The 27,794-nt window shown below is 43.3% G+C and overlaps 1 protein-coding gene across 1 annotated transcript; it reads right to left on the bottom strand.

Moving 5' to 3' along the window:
* Nucleotides 1-9,370: 9,370 nt before the first annotated feature.
* Nucleotides 9,371-26,856, bottom strand: orc1 (origin recognition complex, subunit 1). Its single transcript, XM_026147998.2, has 17 exons — nucleotides 26,564-26,856; nucleotides 24,681-24,805; nucleotides 23,483-23,655; nucleotides 22,976-23,408; nucleotides 21,446-21,698; nucleotides 19,103-19,165; nucleotides 18,687-18,788; nucleotides 15,380-15,623; nucleotides 15,196-15,302; nucleotides 14,683-14,784; nucleotides 14,372-14,543; nucleotides 13,966-14,073; nucleotides 12,204-12,353; nucleotides 11,681-11,800; nucleotides 11,414-11,583; nucleotides 11,227-11,314; nucleotides 9,371-9,740 (listed from the first exon to the last, which is right to left on the bottom strand). Exons 1-17 carry the CDS (start codon nucleotides 26,656-26,658, stop codon nucleotides 9,546-9,548), a joined length of 2,700 nt encoding a protein of 899 aa, XP_026003783.1. The 5' UTR covers nucleotides 26,659-26,856; the 3' UTR covers nucleotides 9,371-9,545.
* Between the last annotated feature and the right edge of the window lie 938 nt (nucleotides 26,857-27,794).

Here is a 27,794-nt window from a genome sequence, read left to right as displayed (position 1 = left end):
GTAGTACATAACAATAACCTACAGCACACCAGAAAAATAGATTCAGACTACCTTTTAGGCTCAGGTGCAGTGACACGGCTTTAACAAGAAGAAAAGTCAGTCATTCACCACCATCTTCCTGCGCACTAAAACCACCAAAGTCCTCTTCTCCAGTGTCGGATACGAACAGGCTCAGGATGGCTTCGTCATCCACTCTCAGCTTCTCTCCTTCGTTGTCACTTACAAAACCAAAGAAATCCTCGTTGTCAGTGTCAGAGTCAAACACCCTCAGAAGGGCCGTGGCGGTGTCCTCCTCTCCATCATGCAGCAGTCCAGCCCTTCGAAATCCGTTGGTGATCGTGGATGTTTTCACACTTTTCCACGCTGTCAGATTCCACCGGTGGAGTTGAGCATAACTTGCTTTTCGCAAGTTTATCGCCGCTCGTCATCCACGACTCCCGCTGAACGCGTAGCGTTAATTTGAAGTTTGTTTTTCGCGCTACTTGTACGGCACTATGTTGCCTGGCGGATGGATACGTGACCAACATACCACTCTTGAACCCAGATACTGTGTGTCTGATCACATGCCCTTCCGCCAGGCAACGTAGTGCCGTACAACAGCGGAACAAACAAAACAAATCGTCTTACGATATGACAAAAATCACGGACAATCCATAGAAAAGCTGCACCTGACTAAAAGCCGCAGGGTTCAAAGCTTGTGCAAAAAGTAGCGGCTTATAGCCCGACAATTACGGTATATATTAGGGGTGCAACGATATTCGTATCGATATTGAACCGTTCGATACAGTGCTTTCGGTTCGGTACGCATATGTATCGAACAATACAAAATTTGTAATTTATTTTATCAACTTTCCTTCTGACGATGCTGTCTGTGTTGAGCGCTCAGTGAATCTGCGTTCGACTACTCCGCCTAGGCTCGACAGTGCAGCCTAGGCGGAGTAGTCGAATGCAGATTCACTGAGCGCTCAACACAGACAGCATCGTCAGAAGGAAGAGCGCAGGGCAAGCTAGCGAGACAGAAGTTAAGCTCTCCTTGCAACATGGACCTCCCCCACCCTCATTCAGATCTGGCGTTTGGAATTATTTTGGTTTTCATGTGACGTATGACCCTGAAGGTAAGCGAGTCGTGGACTAAAGTAAAACAGTATGTTGGATGTGCCATGCAATGCTCAATTACATGGGTGGGAACTAGTGTGTTAGCGCAGTTAGCTCGTTAACGTGTTGGCCGTCTAGCCCCATGCACGGGGCGATCGGCGGTAGCTCGTTAACGGAGATTTGCCGTGTTGTGGCTTTAAGGTCATTTCAACGAGATTAACCTGAAAGCACTAGTGGGAACACAACGAATATGACTGCACATTTACGCCGACATCATCTTAGTGCAAAGACAAGTGGAAACAGAAAAAAAACAAGCAAGCATGCTACTAACTTTAGCCGAGTCATTTAGACAGCTGTTAGCACATGATTCTCCTTATGGGGTCCTGATATGTTTAATATGCTGCTGAGAATATAGCCCAGAAGAAGCGTATAGTATAGCTTTTATTTTGGAAAGAGCCATTTCTCTGTAATAAACTCTCTTTTCCAAAGATGAGTGATTCCTCAATCAGATACAGGGCTCGCAATATCGCTAGCCCGACGTCCCGGGGCTAGCGATTTTTTCAGTCGGGCTACCAAAATCTATCTCTGCCCTGCCCGTCGGGCTATTGTAGGAAGGAAAAATATATGTCAATGCTTTTGCATTCTTTCAGAAATGTAGCTGGGTAGTTATGTCATTGGCATCGGTGAGCCACTGTCAATATGTGACATAGGGCTGGGCGATATGACCCAAAATTCATATCTCGATATTTTTTAGCTGGATGGCGATATAAGATATATATCTCGATATTTTTTTTTAAGCCATAAAGTAAGAACAAAAAGAGAGTTCTTAGTCAAAGCTGTGTCCCAGATGTCACACAGGCACTTTTATTAACATACAGCACAGATGTACATGAAAAATTACTCAAAATTAAATTATGAGCATTCATTAAATAATAATGCTCCATAAATAAAAGAAAACAAGGTTGTTTTTGTGGTAAACAAAGAGCTCACAATTGTGCAGTCAAAATGTAAACTAAAAGACGCTGAGCGTAATAACAAAGACAGACAGATTTCACAGCTGCTCTGTTCCCAAGTTTTACTGCGTGACTGATAGCCTGGAGTTTGAAATCCGCTTCATAACCACGTCTCTTACAGGTGCCATTTATGGTCCTTATACACACACAATATGGTAATATTACGTTGATGCACAGTACGTATCACTCCGCGAAGCTCCTCGGTAGCCGTAATGCGCCGACAATCTATCAAGCGGTGCAGCTCCGTAGCTTCCCAAAGTCGTACTCAAACATTTTTGACAGATTGCTGAGTGCCGTGTACCACATAAAATCGGTTCGCGGCCATCAAGCACAACCAGAATTCATACATAAGGCGCGCTGTCAACTTTTGAGAGAATGAAAGGATTTTAGGGTTAGCGCGGTTAGCTCGTTAGCGCGGTTAGCTCGTTAGCATGTTTAGCTCGTTAACACGTTGACGCCGTCCAGCCCCACGCATGGGGCGATGCGCAGTAACTCGTTAACGGAGATTTGCCGTGTCCGTCTTGTCGCTGCCTGCACGTGAAGCGATGGGGGAGGAGGGGGAGTTGTCTTCAGTGAAGGCGAGGCGGAGTAACGTTGTGTAGAGACAAAAGTGGACGAAAGAGAGGCAAACTTGCGGCTCCACAACTATAATTATAACGTAACATAGACTATATCGATATAAAGGATATTGTCACATCTTATATCTCGTATAAAAATATATCGATATGTTTTAAAAACTCGATATATCGCCCAGCTCTAATGTGACATATTGAAATCGCGTTTGAATTTGCGCTTGTTTTTTGCTTTCACTTTGCAATCGCGCGAACTGTGTATAGAGAGCGACAGCACTGATCTGTGAGTGATGATAATTTGTGCACCAATTCCTCTGACATCGTCTTATTAATCGTTAGCTTACTATGCAAACATGACAAGTGAAATCTCCCGCAGCAAGCTTAAACATGTGAGAGGTTGATCGCGCAGAGAATCGCTGAGCTTATGTGAGTGCGTGTGTAAAAGCAGCAGGATATATATTTCAGTTCTGCTGAGCCAAATAAGACAGGTCAGGGTGAAGAAGTGACAGCCAAAGAAAAGCTTACCACAAAACGGAGAAGTTATGACAAATCAGACTATAAGGCAAAAAGAAAGTGCAGCTTTATGGTTTCATGGACAAAAGAATTTCTGTGGCTGCAATATGACGAGCTAAATAACCAGGGCTGCACATAAGTGGTCCGCAGGTGCGCATTCGCTGTCAAAATAAAAAACACGCACAAGGGTTAGGGTTAAATTTAAAAACTGTACTTTTGAGTTAAAATATATATTTATAATTTTAATAAATGACAAATTAAAAAGGCATGAACATTTTTTTTGTATCGAAAAAATATCGAACCGTGACACCAAAGTATCGAACCGAACCGAACTGTGAATTTTGTGTATCGTTGCACATACTATATACTATATATATATATAGTATATACATTGGGTGAATGTGCAGTAGTAGCAGCAAGCAGGTGAATTTTGTACATTAATATGAATAGACATCTGACTATTTTACAGGATAGACAATATAAACATATTTAAAATTAAAGGAATTGAAATGTACATTGTGCCTTGGTTTAGTGTCTGGAAGAGTCCTGTCTCAGTCAATTATAGATGATGTGAGAGGGCGGGTGTGTGTGTTTAGGGCACGGATGGCTTGGGGATAGAAGCTCCTCTTGAGTCTCTCTGTCCTTGCCCGGAAGATGCAGAACCTTCTACCAGATTGCAGAAGTTGGAACAGTTTGTTGCCAGGATGGGACGGGTCCTTCAGTATCTGCGCTGCTCTAGTCCGGCATCTCCTGGTGTAGGTGTCCTGAAGCGGGGGGAGAGCAATCCTGCAGCAGCGTTCTGCTGTACGGATCACTCTCTGGAGAGCTTTTTGGTCCTTCACACAGCTGTTCCCAAACCACGATGTCATGTTCTGTGTGAGGATGCTCTCCACAGCGCCTGTATAGAAAAGCCTGAGGATCTTTGGAGAGACCCTGAACTTCCTCAGTTGTCGTAGGTGATACAGGCGCTGCCTAGCCTTTTTGGTCTGGACCTGAATGTGGGCAGCCCATGTCAGGTCTGAGGAGATGTGGACACCAAGATACTTGAAGGACTGCACCCTCTCCACTGGAGCTCCATTGATGATAATGGGCTTGTAGTCTCTGTGCTGACTCCTTCTGAAGTCCACCACCAGCTCCTTGGTCTTGCTGACGTTCAGCTGGAGGTGATTGTCCTGGCACCACGATGCCAGATTCTTCACTTCGTCCATGTAGGCTGCCTCATCGTTGTTGGAGATGGCACCCAACACCACTGTGTCGTCAGCAAACTTCACAATGGTGTTGGAGCCATGGGTGGCCACACAGTCTGAAGTGTAGAGGGAGTAGAGCAGTGGCGAGAGGACACATCCCTGAGGTGCTCCTGTGTTGATGGTGATGCTGTTGGAGAAGCACCTGCCCACCCTCACCACCTGAGTTCTGCCAGTGAGGAAGTCCAACACCCATGCACACAGACGGCTGTTAAGTCCCAGATCCCTCAGCTTTGTGAACAGTCTGCAGGGCACTATTGTGTTAAACGCTGAACTGTAATCAACAAACAGCATTCGCACATAGTTACCCTGTTTCTTGTCCACATGGCTGAGAGTGGTGTGTAGGACGTGGGCGATGGCATCCTCTGTGGATCTATTGGATCTGTAGGCGAACTGCAGCGGATCTGTGGTGTCTGGGATGGAGGAGGAGATGATGTTCTTCAGCAGCCTCTCAAACACCTTCATTACTACCGAGGTCAGTGCAACTGGCCGTTAATCGTTCAGGGATGAGGGTTTGCTGTTCTTGGGCACAGGGATGATGGTGGATCTTTTGAAGCATGTGGGGACCACAGACTTCGCCAGGGACTCGTTGAAGATGTAAGTGAACACACCTGCTAGCTGGTCAGCACAGCAGCGCAGCAGACGGCCGGTGATGCCGTCTGGCCCCGCCGCTTTCCTTGTGTTCACTCTCCTCAGTGCCGCTCGGACGTCATGCTCCGCGATGCTGGTCACCGGTCTCTCGCTGATGACGTCACTGTCCTCGGTAGTCAGGCGGTAGATAGCATTAGCCGCCTGGCTAACCTCGAAACGGGCGTAGAACTGATTCAGCTCGTTGGTGAATGCAGAGTCAGCGTTGATCAGCGCAGTGTCCCTGGCTTTGTAGTCCGTAATGGTGCGTAGTCCGTGCCACAAACTCCGTGTGTCGCCCTGGTGGAAGTGGGACTCCACACGTTCCCGGTACCGGCGTTTGGCATCTCTCACCGCGCGCTGCACGCCGTATGAGGCCGCTTTGTAGGCGCTCATATTGCCAGTGCCCCCCCCCCCCAACACCCTCTAGCAGATCATTACATGAAGGAACCTTTTTAAAAAAAAAACAAGCGCGTCCATGCTCACAGGTGTACACACGGGTGATCACACCCACAAACTACACCCTTTTTGGCTCCTACCTCAAAGCACACTGTGTTCTGTTGATCTTATGTGCTGCACAATAATGTTTAATATTTAGTATTTACTGTCATATTCCCATATATCATTGTGATGTTGTTTATTCTATTACTCTTGTTCTCTTCTGCTTGTTTTCTTTTTTCTTTCAGCAGGTGATCCAGGTGATTGATATATGCATTTTTTTTCTTTTCTTTTTTTTCTTTTTTTTTTTTGCTCATTCTGTTGGTGTTTGTTTTTTGCCCTTCCCCCCCGTCCCTCTTCTCAGCTGTTTCTCTTTCCCTCTTTCTTTCTCCCCTTCTTTACCCCAGTCAAGTCTGTCCCGTATTCAGTAAGTGAAAATAAAATAAACAATAAAAAAAAAGAAAAAAAAAAAGAAACCTTCGCAGTGATGTTATGTTCTGTTGCCAACTCTTTAAACTTTATGAAATGCTTTTAATTGAACTATATTGTGTAATATGGAGATAAGTTTCTGCTTCATAATGTGTAAAACTATTGACCTTAAATATATTGACAGTCATGGTCCTTGGTCTTTAATCCAGAGTTTTGAGTTTTCTGTCTTTTTGGTTTCTTTTGGACTTCAAGTGCTATTACATTCTAGTTCCCGTTTGGTTTTGGTCTTTAGTTTATTTTATTTCCCACTGCTTTTGAGTTTTGCTTCCTTTGCTTCTAGTTCTTACTTCTTTTTCAGACGATCTCACTCACCTTTCGTGTCTTTCCATCCTAGTTTCATCTCAGTGTTTTGTCCTCGTGTGTCAACTCTGTCTTGTTTACCTTTCTGTTACGACTGTGATCGTAATCATGTGTAAATTTGAGTGTCCAGGTGCTCCTCCGGGATTGGTGCATCCAAGGTGGATGGCTCACACCGATTGGCTGAGGACTGGGAGGCAGCGGATAAGAAGAGACCACCAGGGACTGCCAATTCATTCATCCACGGCCCAACCCAACCGGCAGACCGTTCACTGTGTCAAAAATATTATGTTAATGTAGGAGCATGTAGGGGTGGACCGCCTTTTTGGTTGATCAGTTTTCTCCTGTTTTTGTTAGGCAGGGAGGAAAGTGATTGTCGTTTGGTTTAGTTCTTTTGAGTAGGTAAGTTGTGTTTATTCCTAAGATAGGTTACTTTTTGATTGTTGTTTTGGCCTTGGGTTCACCCTGAAGTTATGATATGCTCCCTTCCTTTGTTTAACTGCACTTATTGTAAATAAATCACTGTCACAAAATATTAAGTGTGTGACGTGCTGCTTGGGGTTGGACGGGGATGGATCACCCTTTATGTTGTGGTCTGGCCGCGCCTAGACGGGCCATAACATTTCTGAATTTGTGTCAAGTTTGCATGTTTGATTCTATGTTTCAGGGTTACTTCTGGTTTTTTAAAAACTATTTGTTATTTTGGATGTTTGAGCTGATAAATGGTAGGTCTGAGATCTCTAGATTATTGCAGAGTGCTTGTTCTACATCTAGCCAAGGTTCATCTAAGAGGGTGTGTTTTAGCCATCCTGAGATAAACTGAAGCCTGTTGGCTAAGAAGTAGTGCTGAAAGTTAGGCAGTTCTAGTCCTCCTTTATCCTTGGTCTTTTGTAGTGTTTTTAAGCTTATACGTGGGGGTTTATTTTTCCAAAGGAATTTGGACATACATGAATCTAGAGATCTGAACCAATCTTGTGGCGGTTTAGTTGGGATCATTGAGAATAAATAATTTATTTTTGCCTTAACTGGGGGCCAGGAAGGGAGAATGAAAGGTAGGGAAAGAAAACCAGAGGTAGAGAGGCACAGTGAGAGAAGACACACAAATCAGCTGGATGACCTGTTAGAAGAAAAAATAGAGAAAACAAGCAAAAGGAGAGCAACACAAGAAACACATCACTGCAGCAATAACTTAGATAATTATAAGTAACAGTAAATACTAAATATTGAATGTCATTCTGCAGCACACAATGTGCTTTGAGGTTGGAGCCAAAAAAAATATAGTGTGCACACCTGTGTGTGTTCTCCATGTAACGATCTGCTAGAGGGTGTGGGAACCATAGCCCCGTCCTCCAGGGCATGAAGCAGGCATGGAAGAGATCCAGGCCCCAGACATCATAGATTTGGCCATATGAATATGGAAAAGGGTTGCTCTAAAGAGAAATCAAAAATAATAGCCAAAATAATGAGATGATCTCCAAAATGTAATTTGGCGGACCAAGAATCTGAGGAATACTCACAGTTGGATCAGGACAAAATATGAGAATAAAGCGAGAGGTGCATTTGTTAGATCTAAGAAGAAAGTGCATAAAATATTTCTTTAATTTAGAAAAAAGGAACTTTTAAGCCACGGTACACCTATGATTATGATTATGCCTGTATTACTGACCCTTGTATTCCAAGAGCACAAACACTGCGAGTGGCCAGCAGTGCTAGTTTCAGTCATTATGCAAATGTACTATTTGTTATGTTGGGGAAACCTGCATTAAGCTAAGACTGAAGACGTCACTTCGGTGAGTGATGAAGCGTTTCGTCCAGATGAACAGAAACTTTTGGGGGCAAACCATTTGTCTTTTTTCAAATTTACACTATCCATACCTAAATGAACAAAAATAAATAAACATTTTTAGTTTCCTGCCTCTTCCTGTACCACTTTTTCCTCAAACTGCTCATAAGCTTCCTCAAACAACCATTAATTAAATTAAAATTTATTAATATAACATCAAATCACAACAACAGTTGCCTCAAAGCTCTTTATCTTGTATTTTAGTATTTAGTATTTATTTATTTATTGTCATTGTCAAGAACAATGAAATTGCGTTTGGGGCTTCCATACAACCCAAAAAAAAGAAGAAAATAATAAATACCCCTTAAAACCCAAGTGTACATATTTAACCCAGTGTGACTCCAATGCAATAAGACAATCCTTAGCAATAATGTTCGTAGAAATTCAGACAAAGACCTGAGAAACATGACAAAATACAACAATGCAACCCATTCAATATTATTGTACTGTGAGATATGATATCAGATATGATAGTTATCTATTTAAGAAAGGGGGGGGCAGGAGGGGGAAGAGAATAAAGATATGATGCACCAATGCAGACCATGTAAGGTAAAGACCCTACAATAACACAGAAAAAAACACAACAATCATATGACCCCCTGTCTGCAATGGGAAGGAAAAAGTCCCCTTTAGCAGGAAGAAATCAGGCAGTATGTACAAACACTTTATGGTGTCTGTACATACTGCTGGTTCAGGGTAGAGCAGTTCATCTACTAACTGGAAGGTTGATGACTTGATCCCTGACTATTGTGGTCTGCATGCCAAATATCCTTTGTCAAATGAGATTTATTTCTTCTCGAAAACCACATAATATCTTAAATCACATATACCACATAGGTCAAAAACAAAAAATAAACATGTAGGTCACAAAACCTACAGCAGAAGCACAACACTTAAATTCATTTGTTTGTAGCTGCAGATTATTGCCATTAAACAAACATGGGTTTGTGTTAATGAACAACTTGTGTAATGTACAAAATGTGGATATGCTACATAATGATTACCAAAAAAAGTATTCCTTGGTTCATAGAGAAAAGAGTTGTGCTTCAGTGAATCTGCAACATGGTCCACAGTCATGATGGTGATGCGTTTTCCATATTAAACTCTCATCAAACTCTGCTAGCAGAGAAGCGTCTTTAAGTTTCTTTACAGCTTGAGTGTTCCTGATCCCTAAAGTGCAGCTAAAACTCTAAAGAAACTATAATCAAAGAGGTTTTAATATTACTCCAAGAAAGCAACTGAGGGATTAGTAGAATTTTATTGTACATTTAAGACAAACATAAAAAATAAAATCCAGAGACAGAAGAAAATCTTCCAGTAAAATTGGGGACAAAGATTTAAGCTCATAACTAAAATCCGTGGACGAGGGTTCACTTTTCTGTCATTGTTCAGTTTGTGTGAAAGACTCCCCCCTTCAGTCAGCTTTCAAGGCATAAAAGATGTCATCCTGGCTGACGTTGAGTCGGATGTGCTGCAGGACTCCCAGGTGACTCGGTTCCAGCAGCAGCAGCCTGCAGGCTCCCAGACGCTGACAAACAGCCAGACCCTCCGAGACACCGATGGGCCGAAGACCTTCAATCCGACAGAGAGCTTGGTGCTGCACGAACACCTGGCATACAAAACACAAGGGGGCCTGATGTTGCATTTCAAGTTGAGACACAGCACTCCAATTCCACAGTGCAATGTGAAAGTGGACTGTGTTAAAATGACACAATCAGCTACAATTGTTATCTTTATGTGTAGCCTTTTAAGCTTATAACTGTAGAAAATTTGGGCTGCAATTATTGTAGTAACCGAGTTAACTATTGATGTTTGTTGTGTTATCTGTCAATCATCACACATTTTGTTTGAGGGAAAAAAGGTTTATAAGTTGAAACATTCATGGAATTGGCAAACAGGCAAAGAGAGCTAAAGCTGCCTATTACAAGTTTTAAATCCCCATTTTAAAAAAGGTCCTACTTTTAACGATTTCTGTGCTAATATAACCCTAATTAAGAGGATATCAGGTTAGTTAAGTAGCTGAGAGGATTAATTCATTTCAGCAGGTTTAAATTAAATTAACAAGTGCACTAGAAGGGTAACAATGAGAAACCCCAACACAGGGATGGTTTTGCAGGAAGCGGAAACTGAAATTTTTCCCTCCTCATCTTTTCTGACCAGCGTACTACTGGTTGCATGACACCCTCTAGTGGTCCCTATGCTCACTGCCATGGAGCAAGACTGGCCTTTGCCATAGAGAACCAGAACTGGCAGGTACATTGATGCTTTTTACAGAATACAGCAGGCTCATTCTAAACACATGTGACAAACATAAAAAGACTGGAGAATCTGTACAGAAAATTATGCTGCCCGTTACATCGTTCAGCATGACTGATGGGTCATGCTGAGGTGGACCAGTGATGGTCTGGTAAAACACAGGCATGGAGGGATGCACAGACCGCTACAGGATAGGCAACAGCCCTGAGGGCCACTAGGATTTGGGATGAAATCATTGGACCCATTGTCAGACTCTAAAATGAGGCAGTACCAAGGCTTATTTAGAGAGAATATTCAGGAAGTTCCTGGATGATGAAGGAAGTTATTCCAATGCAACATCCTCTGGATATTATGCAAGCATCACTGCCATTGTCACTGAAATCGACACGCATTTCATTCTTTAGGACACTGCAGAGATCTCTCTCATTCACCTCCAGTTAACGACGACTGGAGCTGGGTAAGCTGAAAGCCCAGTGATTTATCATCATAACAGATGAGTTTTGTACATGTGTGATGTACTGTGATAGACTGCACAGAGATAGACAGTACAGAGATAGACTGCACAGAGATAGACAGTACAGACTGTAATCTAAATAAAGATGTAGGCCTGTGTTTCTGAGCTCATCTAATTCCTCACAGAACATCCAGCCAAACATGATTTCTAGATTATGAATGAATATCTGTATTCATGTTAGATTTAAGGTCTGTGTTTTATTCTTTAAATGTGTATTTATTGAAGCCTTTAAAAAAGTAAAACAACTTATGGATTCGTTTCATATACAGTCTATAGAGGCTTGTTGGTTTTGTTTTAGTAACTTTAGTTGTTTTATATTTCTCACCTGTTGGAAAGTCGCCTCTTCCAATCCCAGCCGCCTAAACTCTGCAATAGCAGCTCTGAGGAAGAGCTGCTCCTGTGTTGACGCACACCTGAAAAAAAAACAAACCACATCAGTCACTTCTCCTCACAGCTGCCAATGCACATCTCTATAGCGTGCATTACTAAAGTGACCAAAGGTTTGGTCTCACCTGATGGCAGTGATGTAGGCAGAGGAAAACATCTCATTCAGTGCTTCCATCACGTGACTCATTCCCACCAATCCTGTGGAGGAAGGGTCAGCAGCTGAGTGCTCACAGATCTCCGTTGCCCGCCGACAGATGTCCAAACATCGGCGAGCATCACCGGACAGAGCGGCCACCTGCCAGATATGAGGGACACGGACGTGACTTGACGGTGGGCAGGTGAGTACACAACAGAGCGGGTGAGACTGCATTAAAGACAATCTGGTTGCCAACCTTCCTGGACACCAACTGCAGAGCGTCCTCCTCAAAGGCCTTCAACTTGTTCAGCCTGGACATGATGATCTCCTGCAACTGCTTGAAGCTGTACGGCTGGAATGACATCCTGGTCAAACCCTGGAAGCAGCAATGCAAATGATCAGTGGCTTTTAGTTTATGTTTTTTTCTTACAAGTCATCTGAATGAGATATTTAGTTGTTGTATTAATATTCAGATATTCAAAGGGCTGAAAAGCAAAATAAGTAGGAGAAGAAATGATCTCGAAAAGACAGGAAGTAAAGTGATGTCAAATTGTTTAACACAGTCTTGAATGAGAATTACACAAGTGCATTTCTGTTGCTACTACTTTGTCACAGCTTCAGCTTGTGTCCATGTGAGGGCAGGAACATAAATCAGCCGGTAAATTGCGGCTTTGGCTTCATGCTCAAATCTTTTTACCACACAGCAGTGACCTTTAAACCATCATACATAGTATTGCTGTCAGGGAATGTAAAGAATAGCAGTGTTTAATCAGTCTCACCAGTCTACTGGCCACTCTGTTGATCATGATTCTCTCGGGCAGATCCATTGTGTTGGCGATGGTCAGCACCACCAGGCGAGCATGACGCCGTGTGGGCCAATCGAACAGGTTGTACATCACGTTCTGCTTCCTCGTCCACAGCAGGTCTAACTAAAGCGGGCCGAAACAAAAAATATAGTACAGGATGGTTATTCTGCTATCACAATTCTTAGTTAAAAGTGACAGACAAGCACACAGGCTCTATACATGGTGTGAGCAGGCACCATTTCCTGAGAAACCTGGGGTTCTGCAACATGTTTAGCAAAAATTATCCATCCATCCTCTTCCCGCTCATCCTTACAGGGGAAAGGGTTACGGGTGGGAGGGGGCTGAAGCCCATCCCAGCTATCATAGGGTGAGAGGCGGGGAACACCCTGGATAGGTCACCAACCTAACACAGGGCTAACACAGAGACAGAACAAACGGTTATCCAGTATGATTTATATTACTAATTAGAGTAATATCGGCCTCTGTGATGAACATATCCCCACCAGACATGAACTTGTTAAAACTAAATAGACTATATTTCCAAATATGGGTCAGACATTGTGGTTGGACGACAAAGTCCGGTTTATAGACTCGGGTCTGTTTTATCCCAAAGATGTTCTATATAGCTGAGTGGAGACTCTGTGTAGGCCAGTCCAGTTCTACCGCACCAAACCTGCTCATGCAGGTCTTTATAGATCTTGCTTTGTGCAGTGGTGTGCAGGAAGGAGCCACCCCCAAACTGTTCCAACGTAGTTGGGAGCATGAAATCGTTCAAAATGTCTCGTTCTGCTGAAGCATTAAGAGTTCTTTCTCTGGAACTACAAACATGCATGATTTGTTCCTCCAGGAAACACGTCTTCTCTGCTCTACAGTCCAGTGCTGACATGCTTTACACCTCTGCGTTCATTGCTTTGCAGTGTGCTTCATGATTTAACGATTGTATGCAGCTGCATGGGTTTCAATGGAAAGCTGTCTACACACAGTTCTCGAGCTAATCTGAGTTTAGAGGTCTATAGCGACTGACTCTACAGAGCGTTGCTGACCTCTGGACACCACGCAACTCAGCCTTCGCTGACCCTACTTAGTGATTTTATGTGGCTTTCCACTTTGTGCCTGAGTTGTCATAACACCACAAACAGCTGATTGTGGAATATTTAATATCAAGGAAACTTCACGACTGTACTTGATGTGCAGATGGCATCGTATCACAGTATGAAATTCATAGCTCCTGAGAGCAACCTACATTTCTTGGACTATTAGGCAGAATACCAGTTACCTTGTGATAAATGGTGAACAAGGGAATGTGAAGTCAGGGGCTTTGCTCACAGAATATAATTTAAGAATGCTGAACTTGTTCTCACGCCGCACGGTGGTTAGCACTGTTAGCACCTCACAGGGAGAAGGTCCTGAGTCGACTTTCTGTGTGGCGTTTGCATGTTCCTCATGTGTCTCTGTGGGTTCTCTCCGGGTACTCCGGCTTCCTCCACAGTCCACAGACATGCGGTTACTAGGGTTGGGTTAATTGGTGACTCTAAATTGCCCATATTTGTCAATGTACGTGCACATAGTTATCTATCTCTGTGTTAGCACTGTGGCACACTGTTGATATACTGAGGGTGTCCCCTGCCTTTTGCTCTATTGTAGCTGGGATAAGCTCCGGGCCCCCATGACTATGATAAGGATAAGCGGAAAAAATTTCCTCTTTAAAAGAAAAAAAAAAAAAAATTGTTCTTACTTCATCCACGAGCATCACAATAGTCTCCTTCCTGGGCGCTAGGTTGCTGAATCTCTTTTCCAGCAGAACTGCTGCGTGGTCAGGTGTGGCTTTCTGACCAGTCAGTTTCTGCAGGGATGAGATAAATAAATGAGACGTTACTACGGCAGGTCAGCAGATAGCCCATGTGTCATTGGCCAGCACAATGAACCCCGAGCTGCCCCCATGCATTAATCACAAGTCTGTGAATGTTGGATAAAAGCACATAGGGATAGATAGCACTGTACACACACACACACACACACACACACACACACACACACACACACACACACACGCTCTGAAGAGTAAGTTGGTGAAGTGATAAAGCAAAATGATTATTACTTGACTAAAGCCTGCAGCGGCTGTGAAAAAGCTTCATTCCCACCTGTAGGATTTGGACGTAGGCCTGGTGTGGGTCTGTCATTTTCATCCCATTGATCTCGATGAAGTGGAATGAAGGGATTTCGTCCATGTCAGCTGCGTGCTGCAGACAGCGAATCACCTCATGAACTGTCGCTGTCTTTCCAGTTCCTGGCACACCAGAGATGTACATGCACCTGTAATAAAACAAAATCCCACAGTTTTTCAAAAAAAGACAAAACAAACAAACAAAAAAAAAAACAACAGCCTCGAGACACGTAGACCCTGAAGTGTGCAGATGCGACTCCAGTAAGACTGCTAAAAGCTTTCTCTCACCCTCCTGTGTTGTCAATGATCTTGCTTTCCACAAAGCTGTAGATGTCCTGAAACTCCTGCTCCCTGCAGGGCAGAGACTCTGGCACCGATGACACATGCAGCCTGATAAAAGAGGAAGAACTCATTATAATACAACAGTTTCAATTTCAGTCGATCCGCAAGGAAACGTTTACTGCACCAACTCTCCATCTTCTACTTCGTGACTGCAACGTGCTTTACTACAGCCCTCTTTCACACATATGCGACTAAAAGGTCAGCTGCAGACACAATAACACAGTTGTTCCTGTTTGACTTTCAAGGACACTCAAAGTCCACCTGACGGGTGCATGCATTGTTGCTGCACTGTGGTTGCGGTTCAAAGAAAAGAAGAAAAGAAAAAAGGTCCACGGCTGTATCTTTATCATACAACATGGATACGCATGAAGCGTCATGCTCACCATCCGATGTGTCTGCACCGCAACAAAGAAAGTTTAGTTTTCTGAGTCCTTTCACTTGTGTCTACCGTGAGCTCACCTGGCTCTGGCTTCCTCCAGGATGTTAGCCGGCTGTTGGGTCTGCAGGGACCTGATGGGGATGCTGGGCGTGGCGTGACGGGGGGTTTTGGGCGTTCCCGGCGAGATCTGTAGAAATAGGAGAGAGACGGTGAGAAAGTGGTGATCTCATGTCTGAATATCAGTGTGCGTCTGGTCTTCATCACCTTCTTTGCGGGAGTTCTTCGTTGTGTTCTCGCTGAGGAGTAAGATTTCCTTTTTGAACGAGAATTGCCAGAACCCGTTGCAACATATCGGAACTTCTTCGCTGACACTTGATCATCAATATTCGGCCCATCCTCATCTTGACCCTCCTCTTCGCTGCTGCTCAGCAAGTCATTCTTAGATGGAACAAACTCATCCTCTTCCTCTCCGGATGAGTTTAGGTCCTGATCGTTTTCCAGAAGATTCCTGATGGAACACATAACAGACACCCTTAAGATTTACGAGTCCTTTTTCACTTTGTTAATGTTTGATTCTGGTGGTGCTACGAAGCCAAAACACAGACTACATAAGACTGACACAAGTTAAAAAAATAAAACAACAGAAAGGGTGTGAACGATAAAATGATCATTTGAAACAAATCGTGTTAATTCAAGCTTCAAGCAGCAGTAATGGTGCCCTCACACCTTTAATCCAGGTATTTCTTATTGCTTGAAATGTTTTAAGGCCTGGAAGCTTACTGGCCCTTATAAATAAATTATGCACACTGTGTGGTTTCAAACAACGCTCACTAATTATACTTAATTTTGCTCCACATATTCATGCGTGACTTTATGATGTAGCAATCACTGGACAAGAGGTGGGGTACACCCTGCACAGGTCGGCAGCCTGATGCACAAAGACAATACTTCACTTTCACATTCACACTTATGCATAATTTAGATGTAATTAACTTCAGAGGAAGCCGGTGTACCTGGAGAGAACATGCAAACTCCACACAGAAAGGCCTCGACTAGTTGGTTGAGTCAAACTCAGAACGTTCAACTTTCCATTCAATTCAGGTTTATTTATACGCATGATCTGATATCGTCGTGTTGGTGTTGTTCCCAGATCAACATAGCAAGTGACCAATCAGAACGTTGTGACGTCATACTTTTGCGACTTCGGGAAAAACCGCCGTAAAACAAAAAACTGTACTGCGAGAAACCGCCTCTGTCCGCCGATCAACGGATCCTGACCCTGACCCTTTAATAAACGCTAAGCAGAATTGATATTGTCCTTGGAACATTGGAATTTCTTAAATGCACGAATGGCTTGGCGCGCCGAAGAATAACGCCACAACAATGTGATTGGTCACTTGCAATGTTGTTCCAGGAACAACACCCACACGACGATATCAGATCATCCTTATTTATACAGCCTAATGCTCTTCTACCTTTAAATATCCTAGGAACCCCAAGTAAGCCTGAAGTCCAAGAGAGAAGTGCTCTAATGGGCTGATATGGTACTTTAAGGTCATTAAGATAAGATGGGGCCTGACTATTCAAGGCCTTGCATGTGAGGAGAAACAGTGCTAACCATCACGCTGCACACACACGGACACAAACAAATTCGCCATCAGAAAGTCAATGGCAAACTATAAGCCAGTTGCACAAGTTGCCATTAAGTGTGGGATTTACCAGTGAGATGCTCTGTCATTGCTGCCGTTTCGCAAAGACCTGAACCGCCTCAGCCGAATCAAGACTAGCTAAGGATACCGACTACGAAATGGAGCAATCGTCAGCACCTCCGCCACATGGATGACACCGAGCTGTATGCCAAGAGTGAATGACACATCAGTTAACCGATCCACACCAGTGGATACTACACCAACAACACTGGAGTGTAGTCACATGGTAACAAGGATAGGGAAGGCAGTCAGAACTACCAGAAGGCAACATTGCAGACAGCTAAAAGTACCTTGGAATACCACAGGCAAATGGGAAGCACGAAAGGGCCGCTAGGAAAGCTGCAACCAAGAACAAGATCCGGGCAATTAACATCTATGCCCTGCCAGTCACAAGATATCCTGCTGAGATAATAAGCTGGCAAAAGAAGGAGACAGAAGCCACTGACAACAAGACAAGAAAGCTCCTTGTCATCCATGGAGGGTTTCACCCAAACTCCAGCATCCTGAGAATGTGTGCTAAGTGAAAGGAACGAGGGTGAGTACTAGTGGGTGTCAGAACCAACAACCAGGATGAAACAAACATCCGTGATCATCAAGAAGATGATGTGTGCATTATGAATACCTCAGGCAGCAGAAACTTGAGAAAGAACAGGCCCCTGCACGGTATGTACCACTGGCAAATAGAGGAGGTGGCTGACATCCAGAAATCCTACCAGTGGCTGGACAAAGCTGGACTGAAAGACAGCACAGAGGCACTAATCATGGCAGCACAAGAACAAGCTCTGAGCACAAGATCCATAGAGGCTGGGGTCTATCACACCAGGCAAGACCCCAGGTGCAGGCTGTGTAAAGATGCCCCAGAGACAATCCAGCACATAACAGCAGGGTGCAAGATGCTAGCAGGCAAGGCATACATGGAACGCCATAACAAGTCGCCGGCATAGCGTACAGAAACATCTGTGCCGTGCAGAGTGTGGCCTGGAATATATGCCCCTAGGGTGGCTGAGAATGACCGAGCTAAGATCCTGTGGGTCTTGTAGACACAGATGGACAAACTGGTGATGGCTAACCAACCGATCATACTAGTGCTGAATAAGTAGAGGAAGAAGGCTGTGGTGATAGATCCAACTGTGCCAAGCAACATCAGAAAGAAGGAACAGGAGAAGCTGGAGAAATACCTAGAGCTAACAGGGGAGCTAAAGAAGATATGGAAGAAAGCAACTATGGTCCCCGTGGTAAGTGGTGCACTTGGGACAATGAAGCTTCCCCCAAACCAGCCAAGTGGCTCCAGCAGATTCCAGGAATGACATCCAAGATCTTTGTCCAGAAGAGCGTGATCCTAGGAATAGCAAAGGTTTTGCACAGGATCTCAAGCTCTTAGGCCTCTGGCAGAGGACAATAATAATAATAATAATAATAATAATAATAATAATAATAATGGATTGCATTTATATAGCGCTTTTCGAGACCCTCAAAGCACTTTACAATGCCACTATTCATTCACTCTCACATTCATACACTGGTGGAGGCAGCTACAGTTGTAGCCACAGCTGCCCTGGGGCAGACTGACAGAAGCGAGGCTGCCATATCGCGCCATCGGCCCCTCTGGCCACCACCAGTAGGCGGTAGGTGAAGTGTCTTGCCCAAGGACACAACGACCGAGACTGTCCGAGCCGGGGCTCGAACCGGCAACCTTCCGATTACAAGACGAACTGCCAACTCTTGAGCCACGATCCAAGTTTCAAGACTGCCTGCAGGGTCGTTTTGCATAACTGCACATACAAACAGGCACATGCATGCACTCTTTCACACCACTGTATGTAAAAATAAGAGAGATCCCATGGATCCACTTTTGCACTCACAGCTGTTTCTTGATGCGTGATGACACCACCATGGCCGACTTCCTCTTAGAGCTCCTCGGTGTTTCAGTGACCATTGGAGACTTTTCATTCTCCACCTCCGCTCTACACACACAACACATGGACGGGTATAAGAGGAACAGCCTGTAGTTTTTGGTTTAGTCTACACAAGGAAAACCACATCTTAAATTCAACGCATATATCAAATGCACAGTGTGTGTGACTTGTATGTGAATATGAATGTTAGTCAGGTGAACCTGGTTGATACTTCTCAGAGGAAAGTAGAACTGGATACAAACTGTAGCAAACCAAACATGTTGAAACAACAAGGATAAACAGGTCACGTTAGCATCACGCGGTGCTGTCTGTGTGCAGAGTGAAAGATTATGAAGGGTAAATGTATGGATGAGTGTACTCACAGAACACTGAGGACTGGCTCTTTAATGGTTTTCAGCTCTTTCTTTTGTGACACAGTTGTAGCTCTGTTTGAAAACACACAGGACTTGTTACAACATTTGAAAATCTCTCTAGACACTGAAAGGCTAATCACTTTAATATAGCTATCCAAACCTACATGGCTAATAACTGGTTGGGCCCCCCTTAGCAGCAACAACTGCAATTAAGCATTTGTGATAACTGGTAGTGAAGCACTGTGGAGGATTCTGACCCACTCATCTTTGCAAAATTGTTATAATTCAGCCACATTGGAGGGTTTTCCAGCATGAAACACCCTTTTAAGGTCATGCCATTCAAAGGTGGACTTTGGATCATTGTCCTGCTGCAGACCTGAGGTGTGCTTCAGCTTGAGGTCACAAACAGATGGCTGGACTTTGTCCTTCAGGGTGTTTTGGCAGACAGCAGCATTCATGGTTCATTTACCACAGCAAGTCTTCCAGGTCCTGACCTGCCCCAGACCATCACACTACCACCATCACATCCAGCTGTTAGTATGATCTTCCTTTTCTGAAATGCTGTTACTATCATGAGATGTAATGTGAAACACACCTTCCAAAAAGTTCAACTTTTGTCTCTTCATCCACACAATATTTCGCACCAACTTTTAGGATATTCTTGCCATGCCGGCCATTTCTTGCCTAGTCTCTTTCTTATGGTAGAGTCACCATAAGAAGGGGAGGGGGTCACTTTTCCCCACACAGGGCTATGTAGGTTTGGATCCCCCCCTTTTAATAATAAACACCTTTATTTAGTAAGTGCATGTTTGTTGTCTTTGTCAAATGTTTCAGAGCATCAAACAACAACAAATACTAAAGTGTGACAAACATAAAAAAGAGGATATCAGTAAGTAGGGATGGGTATCGTTTAGGTTTTATCTGATACCGGTGCCAAATCGGTACTTTTGAAACGGTGCCGGTGCTCAAACGGTGCTCGAACCGGTGCTTAAAGAATGGAGAACACAAAATTGGTCCAAAAACCTCTCATGTTCAGCTGTTTTTTGTAAAAAGATAACAATGTTAGCCTTTTCTGCAGCTATAGGGCATATATGATATCACTCTTGGCTGGAAGCAGTGCTTAAACAATGGAAAAAACACAAACTTTGTCCTAAACCTCTCATGTTTAACTGTTTCCCTCTTTTTCTTTGGTCATTTTAGCCTTTTTGGCCAGGGTGAAGGGAGTATCTGCCATCAAACAAGAAGACAGCCGCATGTAGCTATGATGATGTTTGCTAGTTCACCTTATATGCATTAATGTAATAACGTGGTTAGCCTACTCAACGTAAATTACACACAAACAACATTAAGCTACTCACGCAGAGAAGAACGGCTGCTGCTGCCATCAAATACGGCGCATTTCTCGGCTTTTAAAAAAAACGCTATGCGTCGCCAGGTGTTTCATCGGATTCTTGGTGTTACCTCCTTTGACAGTATCAGCTTAAAGCACTTGTTGCTGCTGAGTTTGCATATTTTGCTGTGAAGTACAGCCAGACTTTTGACCGCTTCGCCTTGGACATTTTTAATCTGTAGCTCTGCTCTAACAGAACGTACGTACCTGGGCCCGCCTACTATCCTCGGAAACATAAAATGATTGGCTAGAAGTGTATCACAGCTCAGGAAAAAAAAGCACCGAAATAAAGCACCGAAATGTGCGCTGCTTTTCGGTCTGGTTACTACCGTTTATGTCAGAACCGGTGCCATCATGGCACCGGACACCGGTACCCGTCCCTATCAGTAAGGGGGCAAACGCTTTTTCACACCACTGTATACTCTCCTTGGAGTGGCATCGCTTATCCTCTGTGTCCTAACCAAGATCTTTGTTGAACCAGTCACCATTTCATCACCTCCCAAGGACTGAAAGTGGCACCAGTGTGCTTGGTTTTATACCAGTTATCTCAGGTTTTAAACCAATAACCTAATTATGCTCACATTCCTTTGAACTGTTGTACCTGTTTTGACCTGTATAAAAATCAGGCTCCACCTCCTGAGCTACAACAACCCCTTCCACTACAAGTGTGTATGTTTACATCGAGTTTAAGTCATTTAAAAAAACTAAATATAGAAGCTTTCTTGTTTCAGCCGGTTTATCTTTGCGTTTGAAAAGTTTAAAACAAGCAAAATCTAAACGGACCTTAAGCTGAAAGTAGGAAGCTGTGAGTGTCAATGAAAATCTCTTAATTTTTCAATCTTAACTTGAAAATCCCTAAACCTAACTTAGAGTTTCTACTGCATATTGTAAACTGTGTGACGGTTGAATTTACATAATTAAATGACTGGCTTTCAGTGTGTTGTGTGCGAGACGGCGCTGACCTTGTGGAGTCATCCTTGGCTGGTGACAGAGGGCTATCCGAATCAGAGAGTTTGTTGAGGAAGACAGATGAGGGGACACCACACCGAGCACCGGTGGGTCTGTGGGCCTTCCTCAGGGGTGTGAGGCTGTGGGTGACGGGCAGAGGATGAGCGGCAGAGGGAGGAAGCCTGCGAGTCAGTGTCACCTTTGATTCCAACTCTTCATTTAGCAGCTGACTCAGGACTTCTTCACCTGTCACTGACTTGTCTGGACCTGACAGGACAAAGATGGACAACAGAGTTTTATTCACTTAATGCAGTTTTATTTATATAGTGCCAAATCACAACAGCCGCTTCAAGGCGCTTCATATTGTAAGGTATTGGCCCCAAAACTTGGGATTCTGTTTTCAATGTCAATAAATAAGAAAATGCAATGAATTGCAAATCTCTAACCCATATTTTATTCACAATTGAACAAATCAAAGGGCTAAAAAAGTGCTTTTAAATACATCTAAAATGAACATCGACTGCAGCAGGATTGGATTAAAAAGCTCAGAGACGTAAAGATGGGCATTGTCACTAAATCTGCAAATACGTCTACAAATTGTGGAAGAAATTCAGAAAAATGTTTCTCAACATAAAAGCCAAGACTTTGAATATCTTATCATCAAGGACACGGCCGAAAATCAGTCTTGGATTCCTGTAATCTGTGGGCTTTCAAACTTCACAGGACTCAGATCTGTCATGGAAATCATTGCGTGGGCTAGGAAGCTTCTAGAAAGCTTCTTCGTGAACATGATCCAGAAACACTTCGTCTTCTTTGGGTCGTAGGTGATTTAAAATGGACTGAGACAAAGTTGAAAACTGTTGCTTGGTCAAATAAATTGAAACTAGAAATTTGGGAGACAAGAATGCTGCATCGTCGGGACAAAAAGGAAGAGGGGCCATCAGTGAGTCTAAATCTCTGATAATATGGAGGTACATTAGTATTTATGGAACTGACTTGCACACCTGGAAAGGCACCGAAAATGCTGAAAGGCATCTACGGGGTTTAGAGAAACTTGCTCCTGTCAAACACATATTGGTTTTGTAGAAGGGTCCAGGGGCTGAACTGGCCTGGTCCAGGCCATTGGCCAATTGAAAACATTTACTGGATCATGAAACTATAAATATGACAATGATCCAGTTCTGCTGAGGAGCTAGAATCCTATATAAGATAAGAAGCGAGAAAATTCCTTTCTGGAAAAAGAAAAGAAGAAAAGAAGAAGAAGGTGGTATGCTACACAGTGACAAATATGGTCCAGGTGCTGGTGCCATCCAGAAATAACCTTTCTTCTTAATTTGACTTTTTTTGTTCTTAAAATCGTACATTTTCTCAGGTATTCTATGCTCGATTGTGAATAACAAATGGATTTATGCAGACTTGCAAATTCTTGCATTCTGGTTTTAATCAAACTTCACGACTTTTGGTATTAGAGATATATAAAAAGCCCTGTTGTTCTCTGGTACGACAAAGTGGTTGCATTTTAAAATCCTTGTGCGAACACTCACTGCTAAGCTCCAGTCTCTTTCGGACACCAGGCGTCCTGGCCGTGGCATTCCTCCTCTTGGCACTGAGGCATTTTGACGCTGACAGTTTAGTGGCCGAGTGAAGTGACTCAGCCTCGACATTGGCAGGTGTACCTACACTGCTGCAGCCAACTTCCCCTAATGACGCCTTCTGCATTATGGCGTGGTCCGGTGTGGGTAGGACACGCCGAGAGGGTCCTCTGGGGGTGGCTGCAGACTGGGAGCAAGAAGGTGATATCGGGAGGGAGGGTTTAAGACAGGAAGGAGGTGAAGAAGCAGGTGCTGGCTCAGCGGGAGACTCCATCACGGTCGAGTTCACCACCCCGAAGACCTTGGAGTCCCAGGACAACTTCACGTACAGGGTATCTTTGTCAGAGGAGTCAGGGAACGGGTCATTGCTGTCGAGGTGCTTCACCTTGGAGATAAAGGAAGGAAATTAAACATTTTTGCATTTGACTTTAAAGCATTTGTGATTTAAATGAAGCTCACCTTCACAGGCCTGAGGATGGACTCGACGTTGACCTCATTATCACAATTACGACATTCATAGTAGAAGATCTCCTGCGGATGAGGCTCTCTGCCAAGCAATTTCAGTTTGTTGACAGGCAATTCAGACACACGCATGAACCACTGAACTACTGCCTTCATCTGTTGCCCATTCTCTGGAAGAGACAGGCACAAGACAAAGAAAGTCAGTGTCTCAAAGTGGAACAGAGTAAATATCAAGTTAGGCCATTTGAGATTAGTCTCGAGTTGTTTTAGTCCAACTGAAGTCCAAGAAAGTCAAGTCGCGTTCTAAATTATTCTAAATCCATTACTATTTGAAACAAGACCATTTCAAGTGTCCACTAATATGATCTCAGACTTAAGATAGCCAAGAGACATTCAATGATTGATTGTGTTGGACTTGATTGCTCGGGGCTCGCAAAATTGCTAGCCCGACGTCCCGGAGCTAGCGATATCTCCGGTCGGACGACCAAAATCTATCTCAGCCCCGCCCGTCGGGTTATCATGTAGCATGTAGCCCGACGGGCGGGCTACATAATCAGCAAGATCACATTCAGGCACAAAGACATTTAAAAACACATAAAACTATAAAACAGTACTTAAACAATTTACAGAGCTTTTTATTAATAACAATTTTACAAAATAGCAGAAACATATTTTCCTTACCTAATCATTATCAATAAAGTATTCAACAAATACACAGCCATGTGACAGCAGCAAAGTAAACCGAGGAAAATAGGTTTCACTCATACAAATTAACTGAAGAAATGTACAAATATCTCAGCCCCGCTATCATATAGCCCGACGGGCGGGGCTGAGATAGATTTTGGTCGTCCGACCGGAGATATCACTAGCTCCGGGACGTCGGGCTAGTGATTTTGCGAGCCCTGATTGCTTCTTGGGTTATTCAAGTCTAAAATAATGTATCATCGTTTAAGGCAAGTCCAGCTCAGGACTCAAGTTGCCAAAGTCGATGTCAATTCATAAAAACAATTAATTAATTTTAAAAAGCTGTTTGTCAAACTTGAGACACGTCCATGTCAGCTTGAGGGTCAGAACCAAATCTGTCTTGAGTTAAGTCCCAAATCAGAGCCTAAGTTATTTGTCATCAGTTGAGAAAAGTACACGTCAGGTCCTTGGTTAGCTGAGCCAGCTCCAAGCTTGTGTGAATACGACTCACCATCACCATACAGCCTGGTAACTTTGGCCACATATGGGTTGTCTTCATCATACCCCTCTATGAGGATGTGTTGGCCTGTGTTGATGATGATTTTTGAGAGACCCTCCACACTGATCGCAAAAGAGCTGAAACAAACGGGAGAAAAGAAACAATCAAAAACTACCGATTATGGGAGCAAGAACTGGAATCTCAAAATACAGCCAGATTGATCAATGGTGTCAAAACGCCTTTGTCATCTAGCAGATATTTGATTTCTGGTTTAGGGTTAAAATTTCAAAACGGGTCATTTCAAACGTCTTGATGCATTCTCAGTCATCCAGGAAAGTAAATCTCCAAAAGTTGATTCTGTTCATCTGGACGTAGCGTTTTGTTGGAGAAACGTTTCGTCACTCATCCAAGTGACTTCTTCCGTCTCAGCTGACTGCAGGTTTCCCCAATCTTATAAAGATTGCGCCAAAAATTGGTCCACCCCAAGGATCGGGTCCCCGACACAAACAGAGTAACATAGTGTACGCTGTTAAGTGCCAGGAGGATTGCCAGGATTTATACATCAGGGAAACCAAACAACCTCTGGCGAAGTGGATGGCACAACACAGAAGAGCTACCTCGTCAGGCCAGGACTCTGCAGTCTATTTACACCTACAGGCTAGTGGACACTCTTTCAATGATGAGGATGTACACATCCTGGACAGGGAGGAATGCTGGTGTGAGCAGGGAGTCAAGGAGGCCATTTACGTGAAAAGGGAAAGACCATCTCTGAATCGAGGAGGGGGCCTAAGGTTACATCTTTCACCATCTTACAATGCTGTGATCGCAGCCATTCCCCAACTCTCTGTGAATGGTACTCATGGCCATTGATCAGTGGTCTTTGACCAGTGGGTTTTGGTCAGTGGTTGTTGATCAATGGTAATGAGAATTTGCATAATTATGATTAAGGAACTGACCTCCCAATCCATTGTTCCTTCAATGGGCTGGTTTCAGTCATTATGCAAATGTACTGTTTATAAGATTGGGGAAACCTGCAGTCAGCTGAGACGGAAGAAGTCACTTGGATGAGTGACGAAACGTTTCTCCAACAAAACGCTACGTCCAGATGAACAGAATCAACTTTTGGAGGGTCATTTCAAAGCACCAAAACATAACTAACAAACTTCTGAAAATACACTTTAACAGTTCTTCTAGATTTCTATGGAAAGAAGGGTAGAGTACTTCCATCTGGTCACGACACCGGTGTGGATTTAAAGTCCACAAACAGTAAAAAACACACAGTACCGTAAAGCCAATGTGGCACACATTCCACGAGGCGTCATCAACCCATCACTAAAACTGTGCCCCCCTCCAGGCAAACAGTAACATGGTAGACTGCATTAAAACTGACTCCACCCATGAGCCCAGATTAGAGCTGTGATGTCCACAACACAGTTACCATCTTTGTACCTGGGAGAGTTCAATGCTGTGGACAAACTGCTAGCAACAAGTCAATAAAACAAACTATGGCAGTAAATTATATGTTAACTTTGTATGAGTGTCGACTTTGGTAACTTTGACATTTTTGTAACCACATCAAAGGCAAAGGCCGACAACATAAAGTGAAGAATAAGATCAAGGAGCGCTAGACTTTCCCTTCTTTAAAATAAACAGACAATTGTTGCCCCCAGCCCCAGGGATCGAGGGCTAGGGACAACAAAAGAGCACAATCACGCGGCCCACCACTGCCTTAAATGATTATCACATAGTTGTTGCTTGATAGTTTGTCATTCTACTTAATTCATCCGCAGGACTCTTATCTCCCTTAATTATTCCAACAGAAACATTTTTAACCATCACACTGAAAAGACGGAGCATAAAAAACCATTTTTTAAGGTGGAAAAATAATTACTCACTCATAGTCGTGGGTTTTTAGCCTCCTGTTGAAGCTTCGTGCCCTTCCACTCCACTCATATACTCGTCTGATTTTCATTCGAGTGAAATATTTCATCCTGTTTCGTGTCTTTCAGCTCACACAGAGGACAAAATCACAACAACAAAAAACAAAGTAACCTTCTCCCCACCGCGAAGCCGATCTGCCCGATTCTCTGATTTAATCTACTGAAAATACAATACAGGACAGCAACGAGATTTCGCGCGAAAAATGCGTAGTTTCCGGTTTTCTTTTTCGTGTCTTGAGGATCCAACACTGGCGTCATGCTGCCCCCTGCTGATTACTCCAGCCCTTCGGGGTTGCGTCAGGACACCAGGCATGAACTTTCTGTAACTTTCTGCTTTGCTCTTCATTTGCTCTTCAAATGTCCTGGTAAATTCATGCCTGAACATTTTCTGGGTTTTTTTGTTTTGTTTTTTTACGGAAGTTCACTAAATGGCAAAACGGACAATTGTGTAGATTTGCAGTATACTTTGTCCTAAATGAACACTTTACAGTATAAAGTGACTTAAGACAAGATTTGTTGACTGTTAAGTAGTGCCATATGAATAAAACTGAACAGATCTAAAGAAGGTGTTTATTAGAACAGGACAGATGGGTGACTGCAGTCCTCTGAGCACAAGGCTGACAGGACTTCCCCCCATATAATGAATAAATAAAACATAAAAATAAAAATGTAATTAAGACAGATTACTATACCAAACCTACAGATAAAAATGTGTTTACTGGGTTTGTTTTGTCAGCTCTAGCTTTTCAAAGACAATGAGGACCAAAGTACAATTAGAAGTGCTTGTTCTGATGAACACTTCATGGTTCAGAATCATCTTCAATGCACAACTTTTTCTATGCTGTGCTCAAGGTGCTCTCAGCTGTTTAACCCGACATATTTATAATTTAATCACATTAGGTCAACAGTGTCACAAAACAAGCCGCATACTTGAAATAACCTGGTCCGCATTACATAAATCACATTTTCAACAAAAGTTAGAAACGTTTAGTTAATATTTTGAGACAGACGCTTCACTCTATGTGCTATAACATAGACATAATAGTAAATGTGTGAGTCTTTACATTGTAGATTCTCACTGAAGGTATTAAAACCGTGAATGAATACGTATCGAATTATGTAGTAAACAAAAAGTGTGAAATAACTCAAAACATGTTTTATATTTTATATTTGTTATATTTAGATT

This window comes from Astatotilapia calliptera, chromosome 17 (genome assembly GCF_964374335.1).
Source record: "Astatotilapia calliptera chromosome 17, fAstCal68.1, whole genome shotgun sequence".
Taxonomy (NCBI): Eukaryota; Metazoa; Chordata; class Actinopteri; order Cichliformes; family Cichlidae; genus Astatotilapia; species Astatotilapia calliptera.
This window is presented reverse-complemented; position numbering and strand designations above follow the sequence as displayed.

What these genes read in the sequence shown, in the direction of transcription:
- orc1 (XM_026147998.2), bottom strand. Translation starts at nt 26,658, where the DNA reads ATGAAATATTTCACTCGAATGAAAATCAGACGAGTATATGAGTGGAGT. An exon ending in TACCAGGCTGTATGGTGATG is followed by an intron (nt 23,656 to 24,680) that starts GTGAGTCGTATT and finishes TGTCTCTTCCAG; the next exon opens with AGAATGGGCAACAGATGAAG. An exon ending in GCCTACATCACTGCCATCAG is followed by an intron (nt 11,315 to 11,413) that starts GTGAGACCAAAC and finishes TTTTTTTTTCAG; the next exon opens with GTGTGCGTCAACACAGGAGC.